The sequence below is a fragment of the Dama dama genome, unplaced genomic scaffold (assembly GCF_033118175.1).
Source record: "Dama dama isolate Ldn47 unplaced genomic scaffold, ASM3311817v1 ptg000036l, whole genome shotgun sequence".
Classification (NCBI taxonomy): domain Eukaryota; kingdom Metazoa; phylum Chordata; class Mammalia; order Artiodactyla; family Cervidae; genus Dama; species Dama dama.
The window spans coordinates 2428533-2442824 of NW_026870878.1; the positions used below are offsets into that span (position 1 = coordinate 2428533).

General features: G+C 37.4%; 1 protein-coding gene across 2 annotated transcripts in view; it reads right to left on the bottom strand.

Moving 5' to 3' along the window:
• The window catches only part of LOC133053672 (cyclin-Y-like protein 1), a 36183-nt gene that overhangs the window by 13351 nt on the left and 8540 nt on the right, over positions 1-14292 (bottom strand). Inside the window, exons 2-5 of one of the 2 annotated variants that reach the window (XM_061138189.1) lie at positions 10831-10905; positions 9004-9038; positions 3593-3693; positions 407-442 (exon numbers count right to left, since the gene is read on the bottom strand). In XM_061138189.1, coding sequence (XP_060994172.1) covers positions 407-442; positions 3593-3693; positions 9004-9038; positions 10831-10905 — 247 coding nt within the window. The remainder of the gene's footprint in view (positions 1-406; positions 443-3592; positions 3694-9003; positions 9039-10830; positions 10906-14292) is intronic. The other variant, XM_061138190.1, reaches the window with a different exon arrangement.

The window sequence follows — 14292 nt, forward strand, 5'->3', positions numbered from 1 at the left end:
GACAGTTTTCCTGTCCTAATGTGGAGAGAAGCAGAACACCTTACTTGCACCTACAGTGCAGAGGCCGGGGTGCTGCTAAATACTCTGCGACACACAGGGTGGCACCCCACACCAAAGCCTCATCCAGCTCAAAACTTCAGCAGTGCTAAGGAAAGCCTGTTTTAACATACAGTGGATTTAATTTTTTAAATTTCAATTTCTAATACAGTAAATATCCATATAAACCACATAAAACTTAAAGAATTAAGAGTCCCAAAATAAAAATAAATGATTCACTTCAATACTGTAATGAAAGCACTCTAACAGTAAAAGCTTACTCTAATACTGTCTATTGTTATTAACACTAAACTTGATACTGTGTAAATTAATTAGCTGGAATAATAAGACAGGTTTTAAAAGAGCTCACCTGTTCTTTATGTGGTAATATATTGCTAAGATCACACTGTGGAGGAAAAAAAATATTGTAATAATTGGTTTTTATCACACTAGGCCTGAAGACATTTTAAAGGGTTGGCAGAGAGGTGAGACCATCCAGATGCCCAGTGGCCCCCACACCCCCTAATTCAGAGCAGTACCCATAGGTGGTATCCCCCATGTTTTAGGTTCTTTGGCTTTTAGCAAAATTAGGAGACCCAAAATATAGATGTGCTCTTAGAAGACATGTCTGGGTTGATTATTATAATATATAAATTATTATATATTTCCCTGGTCATTTGTCCTTCTATGCACAGAATCTTTCATCCCATACAAGTTACATCATCTATCCAAATGGTTAAATTTAAGCCATACAGATTTTGTGTGTGTGGCTTTTTGTTAGGCACTGCATTTCAGTTGATTCAGTTCGGTATTCCCCCTAACACATCTATTTTCCATTATTTCTCTAAAAGTAAGTAATACAAGTGCTCCATATCAAATAAAATGGATTTAAAATCACTTTCACACATAATTATTAGAAAATTTAATAGCAAAATTTTATAGTCACAAAATTGATGATAGGCCTAGTTATCCTGAAATAAGCACTGCTAATAAGGCAGCACAATACAGCACAGTACACTATTAATGACAGGTATTTCCACATTATTTTAAATAAAGTATTAACTAACCAACAGGTACAAGTCCTCAGATAGTTTTTACATTACTATAGCCCTAAGTTATTCACAGATGCTGTGTATTAGGCAATTAAGGGGTTCTCTGGTTAAGTTATTTGCTTCCCTTTGTTCTCAGTATCTAAAATGAAACTCAAAATAATAGAGAGAAGGCAAATCTGAATTTTGTAACTCGTCTATAGAATCTTAGCATTTGCAGAAAGGCCTGTAACACTGTTAGCATCAAAGATGGATACTTCTATAGTGCTTCAAAGTTTCTTCAAATTGATTTTAAAGTCACAGAATTAAAAGTTACATGATAAAAAGGGCAACTGAACCTAATATGATACTTAACCCATTTTACAAATAAGAGAATCAAGGCTTAAAATTGACTTACTCAAGGTCCCACCAATTATCAGAAGTAGTTCTCTTTCTCCTACCCTCAAAGCAGAGAGTGGTTCCTAAGGTCAGCTGCACACTGGATTACCCGGGACGCTTTAAACACTGCCTGGCTTCTGCTTCAAAATGTTCTGATTTAACTGCATTAGGTGGTACGACCTGGGCAACAGGATTGTATTTAAAGCTCCCCAGGTGACTGCAACGTGCAGCCAAGTCTAGGAATGAATGAGTCAGGGTTAAGATCAGAATCTCTCAGGATGCTTTTGTCTATGAAATCATGCCTCACACATCATTCCTCAGCTTGTCAAAAGGGGTGTGTGTGTGAGAGAAAGAGACACAGGGACAGAGAGGCAGAAAGACCCACAGACTGTGTCTTGAGGGCAGGGAGGAAAGGTGGAATTCATGTATGTGTTCAGAGACATACATCTTGAAAAAGTTGCATAAGTGATTCTAATAAGGCTCACCTACCCCAAATGAAAACTAATCCCATCGTATTTTTCAAAATCATTCCTAAAAGCCAATTTGCCCTATTAATTTTCTCAGTAAACCTTTATTTCATCAATAATGAATGTGAATGGTCATTTTTAAAACTTAATGAGAAAAAAATTTACTGTATTTCCAAACACTAAGACTAGGTTGAGAATAAAAAGCATGAAACCTACTTGTCTGAGCAAGGTTAATCTTTAAAACTACTTCTGAATTATATACTGGAACATCAGGCTCTTTTGAATTCAAAAGAAGCTGTGAGTCTAGCCACAGTGAGAGTAGTTTTTAACCCACAGATTTAGAGTCTTGGCTGAATAAAAACATTCAGTGATTATGACAGAAGTGCCAAAACTCAGGACTTTAAAGAGCAATGGGGCTCAGTTTTTGTTGAAATACGATTTGACTGAAACTAATATTATAAGAAAGTTACATTATTATGATTGTGAACTGGTTGTTTTTAATTAAAGTTAGAAGTTACTGATCATTTAAATAGCTAAAAAATAAAAAGCCTTGCACATTAAAAATTAAATTAAATTTATAAGCTAATTATATATTTAAGACAGAAAAGTAAAATTAATGATAAGGATACTAATATTTTCAAGTAGCATTTCCCAAACTGTTCTGGAAAGTCAACGTTCATATGCTAAGAAGACATTAGTTAATGTTCCATGGACAACCCCAAGGGAGGTAGGAAGGTCTGCATCCTGTTTGGTTTTTAATTCTCTCTCTTAAATAAACTTGAACATTCCCATGATTAGGGTGTTTTGAACTGTGCATCTCCAATTGCGGACTAGGGGCGTCCAGAAGTTGAGGAATAGTTTTTGTCATCGTAACACTGTTCATGTCTTCTTAAGTATAAGCCTGGCCACAGCCTTGTTTCTGAAACTTCATCTCTTTTTTTGTTCTCTGCTTTGATTGATACAGTGTGTTAGAGATACACATATATAAACAAAAATTTAAAAAAAACAAAAACAAAAATTAAATGTGTCTATTAAGTTAAAATCTCAGTTGAACAAACTTCATCTATGGAGAAATTAAGCTTGAGAGTATGCCCCTTAAAACTGTTTTGATATATTTTCCCCCTCTTTGGGGGAGAGGAAGGAGAAGTAAAATTTCCTACAGAAATATTGCAGGAAAAAAATGCACGGTGGGATAAATCTGACCAAGTCCAGTTAAACTTAACTGCAGATTCACTTCGGTGCCAGTAGGGGACAAGCTGTTCCTTCTTCTAATGGTAGCTTCCAAACTAGTATACATAGTTGTAGGACTCTCCCAACTCATAAAGAAATAATTTTTTTCTAGAAACATACAATAAACAGGTACCTCTGTTTCTCATTATGTTCAACATTGTCTTAACAATAGAAATGAATCAAATGAGGTTTACATTTTTCCTGGGATTTCTCACTTGCTAACTGACTTTCCCTTCTATCATGTACTCTATGATTAACATGGAAACTGAAGACTCATATTGAGAGGTCCTTGAAACCAACATAGAGTTGACACCAGTTTCTTAACCTGATCACTGAAAAGGACAAACCAAACGAATTAAATTATGTATGGCGAGGATGCTTTCAGCATGAAGGGGGTCTGCCACTCAGCCTTGGCAACCTAGCTGTACTCACCATTTTATTGTGGTTCTAAGATTAGGCTGGCTGACTGTGCTGTCATCCAGAAATACGGTTGGGCACGAGCTATACTTTTTAGTAAGCTGCCCTGGAGATACCTGAAGGGGAAGGGAGATAGAAGAAAATGTCACAGTAAGTTAAACCTATAAAAGTGTGTTTTTTCCTTGGTTAAAATGTCCAACGATAAAGCATTAAGATTTTCCTTATACTCCATGAACTGCTGAGTGTTGCATCACGTGCAGCTCCATGGGAAACCTCTGTACTCTAACTTCCACAGGCAAGATCTGAGAAATGTGGTATGAACTGCTGCTCTTGAAAAAGGACCCACAAATGAACCTGGAAAGCACCTATTATAAATTGCCTTTATAGTAATGAGAAAGCTTTTAGTAAGACTTCAGTGTTTCTTCCTTAAGCAATGAAATGCAGTGGAGATTTCTATTTCTATTCATTTACTACAATAAAATGCAATGCTTTATATAATATCGATGTGAGAGCATTTCATTGCAGTAAATGAACGCCAATCATAAATGTATTAGTTTGGGAGACAGTGTGAGGAAACAAGTGTTTTTGAATCAGAGGCTGGGCATGCCAGGGCTGCTCTATCACTAGTGAACTGAAGGCCATAGATCTCTTTGAGCCTCAGTTTCCTTATCTGGAGGATGAAAGGGTATAGCTTTAAGATTCTCTCACAGCCAAGAAACAGACAAAGCAGCTCTGAGAATTTCACGGTTAAGTAAGACTGCCATTATATTACACAAGGGAGAGCCTCAGAGAATACTTTCCACTCATCTCACAGTTTTATTAATTCTACTCTACATGTTATCTGCCACTCATCATGGCACTCTGCTGCCTTGCCCATGCTGCTCTCTGCCTGTAGTGGCTTCTTCCTCCTCCTTGTCCCAGCAAGCTTGACCCCATTGACCTCCAGCAAACCTCAGCCAGCAGCCACACCACCAAACTTCTACCTTTCTGCACACTTACACCTCTGTTTCACCACCTGTTACATGGTCTCAACTGCTTGCCTGGTATCCCCCTCCTAAGTAAGCAAGCAAGCTCCTCCAGGTGACAGATTCTTACTGCTCCTCCTCCAGCTGCTGAGAACAGAATCTGAGACAAATTAGGAATCAAGAAGCATTTGACCAATTATTTAAGATCGATTACAACTGGAAGGTAAATCATGCTAATGATACACATTCAAACTATCTGCAGTGGTGCTGGGTAGGTGAAAAAGAGCTTTGTCAGACCCTCAGGAGAATAAGCTATCTTTAAAACACTTTAGAAGTATCCATTTATTTGTGAAGAGCCCAAAACACAGCCATAGTCAAATACTAAAACAGCCTGAACTATGTGAGGACAATTCTCTTCCTTTAAGTAAAGGCCAATAATCAAATCCCAGTCACTGTCAGTAGCTCTGAGTAATAGCATTCTTTAATACCACAGAACACAAACAGTTTTAACACTTGGTTTTGTTGGTTTTTGTTTACTAATTCAGATGAGCCTTCCTTCCATTAAAATAAAGTAGTTTTTACCACGCTGTCACACTCTATCAGTGTCCTCCACAAACGCATCAAAGGTGAAACAAGAAAATCTAGTCAATGTTTTTTTAAAATACAGAGCATTTAAATAAACACTGCCAGTAGCCAATAATAAGAACTATCCAAATGGGTGTATAAGCCACCGTTTTGCTTGTTTCAGGTATTTTATGGCAAGGCCACTTACTCCTTATTAACAAAAAGTTCTACACATAACATACCTGAAAAGTAGCACTATTGGGAAGAATTTCTCCTTCAAGCTAGAAATGATTTAAACTGAAACTCATATATTCCTTAAGCCATCTGGTTAATGTGTAATTTTAGAATCTCAAAAGAGACACAGCATGAAAACTGTTCATTCAAATAGTTATATTCTAAATGAAGTTATCTTTTAAAAGGTCACCACTATTAAGAGTATGACACATTACACACAGTCAAAGTCAGTTCTGACTATAAAATCTATCTATGAGGGGAATAAAAATAGTAAGAAAATGCACCAAAATATAGACTAGTTTGTAGAGCTTTGGCTTTGGGTAACATTTATCCCGTTTTTCTCTATTAAAACTTTTTCTTTATTATGAATTATATCTGTTTATCTTTGGAAATATTAGTGCTGAAACGTTTAAGAAGTTTAATAAGACGTAGCCCTACAGACTATGGGTGCTCATTTAGTCTATCAGTAACCTACAGACTACTGGCTAGATCCTACCAAAGAAATAGTGAACACTTCTCCAGGCCTACTCCTGAAGTGATTCAAACTTTTGACATCTACTAAAGGATGGAAGAATTAAAGCCTCTGAGCAAAGCCTGGATGTATTAGCTGCCAACAGGTTACTTTCCCCTCATCTCACTTTAAAATTTAAGGTAACTGTCCTTTATGATTAAAGCCTTATCATCACTGGCTCAAAACCTCAATAAACTACACTGACAAAGATTAATGATATAAAATGCAAATACAAAAATCAAACAGCAAAACCCACTCACTGATAGTTTAATGTTCAATGAAGAAGAGTATTTACCTTCACTCAGAGCTAAGGACAGAACAGATGGACTTCTACAATCTTTACAAGAAGGGAAAAGGCTTACTTAGTAGACTTCAGGTTTAATGGCAAAGACTAGAAAATCACCATACTGGAAGACTAATAAGTAACAATCCCCCCCAAAACTTATCATTAAAAGTCAAGCACCTGTTGAAATTCTGCCTCCACCCAAGTGAATCTTCCCATCCTGCCCACTGCCTCTGAGTTTAACCCATCAAAAAAATTAAGCTGAAATTCACTTTTTTCTTCCCCTTTCCACAAGCTTTAGATGTGTTTATTAATAATTATTAAGACTTTAACTTAAAATTTTGTAATATTCTATGCATTAGCGTGGGGCTTCCCTGGTGGCTCAGTGGGTGAAGAATCCACCTGCCAATGCAGGAGACGCAGGTTTGATCCCTCAATCAGGAAGATCCCCTGAAGAAGGAAATAGCAACCCACTCCAGTATTCTTGCCTGGAAAAGTCCATGAACAGGGGAGCCTGGTGGGATACAGTCCCTGCGGTTGCAAAAGAGTCATGTCTGACTTAGCAACAAAACAACAAGAAGTGCATTAGTGTAAACTACTCCATCCACATTACTGCACATTAATGGACAATGTGGCAGGATGAGTAGTTTGAACAGGATTCTTAATCAAGGCCTTAGTAGAAATGTACAGTATTTTAATTGTAGGTATAATAGAAAGTATTGTCTGAATCAGTATCATTAACTATACTGAATTAAAACTTTTAAACTTAGAATTTACATTCAAAGTATAAATCCAACTTTGAGTGGACCAACCACAAATCTACTTCTTTTCCCACCTTCTTTCAGAGATATCATCTCATTAGAATTAAAAGTATTTTTTTAAAAAAGCTGTACCCAAGACAGGATAAACTGCAGATGATTTTTGATGTTTGAAAGATGAAAAAATGAGATAAAGGAGTAGTAACTGACATGGCATAACAGAGGAAGCACAACCTTGGAACTACAGAGTGACTGGGCCCGGAACAACAAAACCAATCTGTCTTACAGAACCCAAGGCAGGTTCAAAATTCAGAGACGTGGTTGCCAAATCCGTGCAGTGAGGTCTATCAGTTAGCAAAGTGATGCTTCCAATTAGATCTTAACAGACAGCGAGGGACCATCACATGTTTGAGGGAAACCTCCAAGAAGTCACAGATCAAAGCAGGGAGAAGGAACTGATGGGAATGATAAAAATCCAGGAGCAAATAAAAACTTAAAAAAAAAATCTTCAACATCTACAGAAAGATGAGAAATTGCATCAGTGAAAAAAAAGAATGAAAGGATGGAAGAGAATTCTAAAAAATAAGGTAGACAAAACAATATATTCAATAGAAGGATTAGAGCAGAGTCAAGGAAACCTCCATGAAGTAGGACAAGAAGACAAAATGGAAAACAGAAGGGGAAAAAAATCTGTGCAGAAACATTGCTCTAAAATTTTCAACATCTAACAGGAATCCAAAAGAAAAAAATAGAAAATACCAAAGCAGCACACAAAAAAATTCACTAGAAGAAAAGATGTTCTGCATGTTTAAATGCCCCAATAGCGTGACAAGGTCTATACCAAACCATGTTATGAAATTTCAAAACCCCACAAAGACAGAGGGTACTACAAGTTTCCACAGGAGGAAGGAATGGAGAAAAGACTAACTTGGTAATATACAATGTATCAAATTCAATAGATTTAAGAGCAACACTGTAAATGAGAAGACAAGAGGGAAATGTCTCTAAAACTGCAAAAATTAGTTTCGACCTAGAATTTTACACTTTATCAAATGGAAGGAGTTTCACAGAGGCTAGGTCTTTATAAAATTTTTGCTCATGTGCCTTTTTCCAGGAAAATGTGCTCCAGTAAAACAGGACAGAGGGAAACAGAATCTAGGACTTACGGGATCCAACACGAGAGAGCAGTGATGTGAGATCCCAGGTGACTTCACACAGATATCCCAGGAAAACAGGCACAGAGCCAGTCCAGGAATCATTAGTATGTAGGGGGTAGGAAGACAAAAGGTTGGCGAAGACTGTCTCCAAGAAGAAATGGAACAGATGTGGTTTTGTGGATGGTAAATATTTTTGATAGACATGTGACAAATGTTACAACATTTGGGGGAAAAAATAGCTGTTAGAAAACAGGCAAGTGAATATAGTCAGGAAATTAATTCCACAGGAAAAAAAATGAAGAATGTGAAAACAGGGAGACTGGCCAGGGAGCTACTCAACTATGTTGAGCTGTGTGAGATCATGTTTGCTAGAAAAAGCAGAACTGGATTATCCTGAGAAAAGTAGACGTGCTCAGATTTCATTAATATTGAAGAAAAAGAATGAAAGGTGTACAAGGAGGGGGCACAGAGAACTACATGGCTCAGCAATGAACAATACTTGCTTAGTCATAATAATGTAAACAGGGATTCCGATTTAATAAAAACTGATGCATGTAAAGGGAACAGAAGGAGGGAAATAAAAGCTTTCACCTGTTGTGCCAAGAAGTCAATGGACGGTGCTAAAAATTAAATTACCTATTACACTTTTATTACTTTGGTTAAAAACTAAGATAAAAAATTTAAGGCAAAAGAATTTAAGGTAGATCTTTATGCTATAACCATATTATTGAAATTTAACTTAAATGTCAGGACCCTTAAAAAAAGAAAAGGGTACTACTAAGTCAAAAACCTTTCTGAATATACTTGATAATTAGGAACTAGAGATTCAGAAATTTTATAAATAAGAGGTTAATGCTAACAGTATTGGATCCATCATACTTTTTAGGAATCATGGCAGACATGCTTTTAATTAATCAAACTATTGATTTCTTAACTTTTCAACTATTTACTTACATGGTTTAAATGGTTGCTCTTCCTCTTTTCTTGCACTAAGAATAAAAAAAAATTAACTGATGAATTCTGATAAAACTACCATAGAAAAATAAGTCACTAATTATCTGATGGATTACCAATATACACAATGAGTTAAAATTTCATTCTGTTTTTTCAAATAATTTCCAACAAAATATATAATTTAAACCACCCAGCAAAATGAATCCTATAAATAATATCTAAAAACTTAGTTTTACTATTTGACTAATACTAACAGATACTCTGTATTAGGTACAAATCAAAGACTCTCCATTTACAAAAGAAAAGGACAAAGCAAATTAGGCCAGGTGAGATATTTAGCTAATAAAAAAATTTACCAGCTGCACAGTATGTAGTATTTTCTAGTTCTACATGTACTTTCGTCACCAGGATTAACAGATGACAACTCTAAGTTCCAGTTTCTGGTCAAGCACCCGTGTCTCTGGAAGCATCCTGAACCACTTATTGGTCACCTACTCAAACACCCAACTTAAAAAATACAGGTTCTTTACACACTGGAAAGTAATCTATAAATTTTAACATACGTGCTGACCTCACTGAACATACATCGACAGCACATAGAACTGTTTTGCTCCAACAAAGGCCAGAAGAATATAAGCTCAAAGAGGGTCTTAGGCCAAACACTTTCCCATGGCATCACAAGCACGAATTCCTTTAGACTGAGGAGAGACAGGGGCATGGGATAGTGTTTCTTTTACTCTCTCCACCGTCTCTCTACAGTGTGAGCAGGTCATGAGTCTGGAAAAGACTGAGAAATACAGTAATCCTAACTAAAAATAATTGCCTCAAGGCGAAGTACACACACTTTAAGAAAATGCAAACTAGAAACCCCAGGAGCTCCCAGGTTGGAGAACATGTGGTACACTCTGGGTCCTGCCCCCATGCCTGGCCCTCTTCCGTCTGGCTGTTCCTGAGACAGACCCTTTGATAAAAACCAGTAATCTAATGAAAATAAAAGAGGAAAAGAACCCTCTATTTTTTACTGTGCTGTATTACTTCAAATATTATAGAACGTTCACTTCTGGTATTCCTGCTCTCATAAACAACCGAAAAACCTGATCATATATGGCTTTTTAGCAAATAAACTAGGATTTAACATATATTAAGGAAGACAAGCAGGAGTGCAAAAACTTCTGATTCTCATCTTAAAACAAGCAGGACACTAGAAATTTACACAAGGTTTCCCATACTGAGGATAACCTTCTGGAAAATCCCATATGGCAGGCACATTGGTCTGATTACCCTGACCCAGCACTACATCAGGATGAAAGAACTTTGAAGAGCTAAAAGTTCTTATAAGAACTTTTAAAAGAACTTAAAAATTCACATGAATCTGGATGTGAGAGAGGTTCACCCGGTTGAGCACTGTGTAAAATGGTGCCGAAATCACAAGCCTCGACTCCCGTATATAACAACTGATTATGCAAACCTAACTGTGACCTAAACCGTGTCATTCATCTTTAACTCATGTGCTCTTGGAGTGAAAGGAAAAGGACAAAGTAGCATGGAAAAAGAGACCACAACTAAATCATGTGGCAAGCTGACTGCTGATAATGAAATAGCAAAGTGTATAAACAGATGGTCTAGGTGTTTCTCCTCATTAAAACAGTGACACCTAAATGAAAAATGTATCATCACATATTAAAATAAAACATCACATATTAAAATATTATCACATATGAAAAAAAATATTTAAACCATTCTAAGTGCTTTTCTGTATCTTCCTATAATACACAAAACAAAAACAGTTTTCAATCTTTTTCTCAGGGGGGGAAAACACTGTCTTACCATCCGTTTGAGATTTGCTCAGGAAAATTGTGCTTGCCCTTGGGTGGTCAGAAGGGTTTGATTCCAAAGCTAAGTCTGCACAGGAAAAAGAGAAAAAGGTGTGACAATTTAGTTGAGTAGAAAAAGACATGACTTTTAAAACAGCTACACGCTGATTTTAATCAAGTTTAATAGTCTTAAGAAGAGCATTTAGTAATGACAAGAAGGAAACTGTAGTAAAGGCAACAATACAAAAATTCTATTGGGAAACAGAAAAATTGTAGAAAGTCTCCATATATAGTGGAATAAAACCAGGGCTATGTCTTAGGCTTTTTTTTTTTTAACTTGCACCTAATCTATGCCACTTTTAGGCGAATCATGTATGTGATTTCCCTCTTACATATTGATTAAAAATTCAGTCACCTCTCTTTAAGCTGATATTACTAGCACATTTCAGGAAGTCTCAAGAAGCAAGTTATGCTGTAGTCAATTACTATCAGATACCAGCTCAATCAATCAAATATGCTATAACCAAATGAGCTGCTTTTGGCAAACGTTCTTCAGACAATCTAATGGCTAATTCCAACTACACTCAACAAATGAACTCATTCAGTTGGCTGCCATTTATCTAGGGGCTATTCATCATGGCAGATTTAAGAGGACTACATAAGAGTTCAATGTTCTGATCCATAGGAACACTTCCAGGATAGTGAGTTTTAACTTTGCCCTCTATTTCCAAAGCTAAACTCTCACTTCTTCCTTTCATGCTGCATGATTAATAGAGGGCTTCAGTAACAGTACTTCCTGGAGCACATCAAAGGGCTGCTTGAAAAAAATTTTGCCCATACCTACATAAAAAAGGTGGGTCTGCTGGCAGTTCACCTTGCACCAAGGTGGGACAGTCTTCTATTTAGGCAGAAATATCAAGCAAGCACAAGCTGCCATGCTGGACAGTAAGGCTGTTGTTTAAAACAAACGTAAAAGCCCTATGGGCAGTTACTTAGTGAAGTCCACCTCAAACCAATTAAACAACCTTTTAAGAAACTGGACCAAGATTTTTAAAGAGCAACAGTTAAGGCAGCATTTCCCAAACCACATAATAATTGGCCTATTTTTAAAGGGGACTTTGGTGGTCAACGTGATTTACACATTATCGCTGAGAATCAAAAGAATATATACATTGATATATTAAAAACTAACCATGTGTTCCCCATCCCATATGGCAAAAACTACTACAATATTGTAAAGTAATTAGCCTCCAACTAATAAAAATAAATGAAAGGAAAAATAAATAAAAACTAACCAGTCCCATAGTGAATTCTGTCTGACCCAGCATTTCACAAATGTTATCTACCTAGAATCCTTTTCTTCCCCAAAGAAAGAATTTTGCATGAACAGTAATTTGGGACTTCCTGGTTTAATGGGAATTTAATTGTTACTGCCAGCACTAGAAATTTACATAGCTAAACCGACTGCTTTGTTCTTTGTGAAAATTCCTTCACTGCATTTGGAGTTTATTAAGCTGTTTTTGGAGAAAATATTCTACTCAACAATTTTATGTAAAAGACCCATAAAATTGTTTTAAAGTTTTTTCCCCCCTACATATTTGAAAAGTGGGACACTGGGAAAATAAATTATTTCAGCTATACACAAAGTTGACAGGCACAGACTTTCGACCTAAGGTTTCTGAAAGGATTCATGACTACTTACCTGTACCAGAAAGTAAACAGACTACACTGGAATCTAAAAAATAAGCAGAAATGCTTGCAAAGTAGCCATATGGAATGGTAAAATTTAACAAGAGTCGATGGAAGTCCAGGAAAAATAAGTGTCGGGATCAAAGAGAAGCAAGCTTTAACACACACACACACACACACACACACACACACACACACACCCCTGCCAAACCAGGGTGTGTTACAGGTATGCTGTAAAGCAAGCTTTAACACACACACACACACACACACACACACACACACACACCCCTGCCAAACCAGGGTGTGTTACAAGTATGCTGTAAAGCTTTAACACACACACACACACACACACACACACACACCCCTGCCAAACCAGGGTGTGTTACAGGTATGCTGTAAAGCAAGCTTTAACACACACACACACACACACACACCCCTGCCAAACCAGGGTGTGTTACAGGTATGCTGTAAAGCAAGCTTTAACACACACACACACACACACACACACACACACACACACACCCCTGCCAAACCAGGGTGTGTTACAGGTATGCTGTAAAGCAAGCTTTAACACACACACACACACACACACACACACCCCTGCCAAACCAGGGTGTGTTACAGGTATGCTGTAAAGCAAGCTTTAACACACACACACACACACACACACACACCCCTGCCAAACCAGGGTGTGTTACAGGTATGCTGTAAAGCAAGCTTTAACACACACAAACACACACACACACACACACACACACCCCTGCCAAACCCGGGTGTGTTACAGGTATGCTGTAAAGCAAGCTTTAACACACACACACACACACACACACACACACCCCCCTGCCAAACCAGGGTGTGTTACAGGTATGCTGTAAAGCAAGCTTTAACACACACACACACACACACACACACACACACACACACACCCCTGCCAAACCAGGGTGTGTTACAGGTATGCTGTAAAGCAAGCTTTAACACACACACACACACACACACACACACACACACACCCCTGCCAAACCAGGGTGTGTTACAGGTATGCTATGATGTGCTACTACGGATCTATATACAGAAAGCAAGAAGGCTGGGATAAAAGAAATGACAACACGCAGGAAAACAGTAAACTTGCCCAAGTGATCAGAAAAGAGCTGGCACTCCCCCTACCCTACCCTAGAGGTTTCAAGGGTGGGCACATGACCCAGAACTGACTGATAGATCACAGCTTTCCTGGAACTTCCCAAAAAGCAGAAGAAGGCAGAGCGGTGCCCTAGGACCCTTAGCTAGTCTGGGGCTGCTGGACACTCCTCTTGCCATCATGAGGGGAAAGGCTTTTCAGGAGAGATCAATAGAGGACAGCAGAACTGAGATAGGCTGTGAGGTCATTGAACTCCTGGGTCAAGTACTGCTTAATTTACTCATTCAACTCCAGTTATATAAAAGTCAATATATATATATTTTAATTTAAGCTATTCTGAGACATTTTCTCAAACTTGCAACTGAAAGAGACCTGGTTAACCAGCAGTACTGATGATCACAATGAAGGTGGGGAAAGGTAAAAGTCACTTGCTCATTCCTTTAACAAATGTCATGAACAAAAATTTGCATGAGCCAAAATGACCCTATTTAAAAACTAACCCACAGACTTACAACCCTTACTTTTAGTTGTTTTCCTTATACATTAGAAAAAGCTCTAATTAGTGTATAATTTATGTCTTCTTGTTACTAACAACCCTTCTACATCTGACTGTTGCATATTTACTGTTTAATGAATACACAACAGCCCATC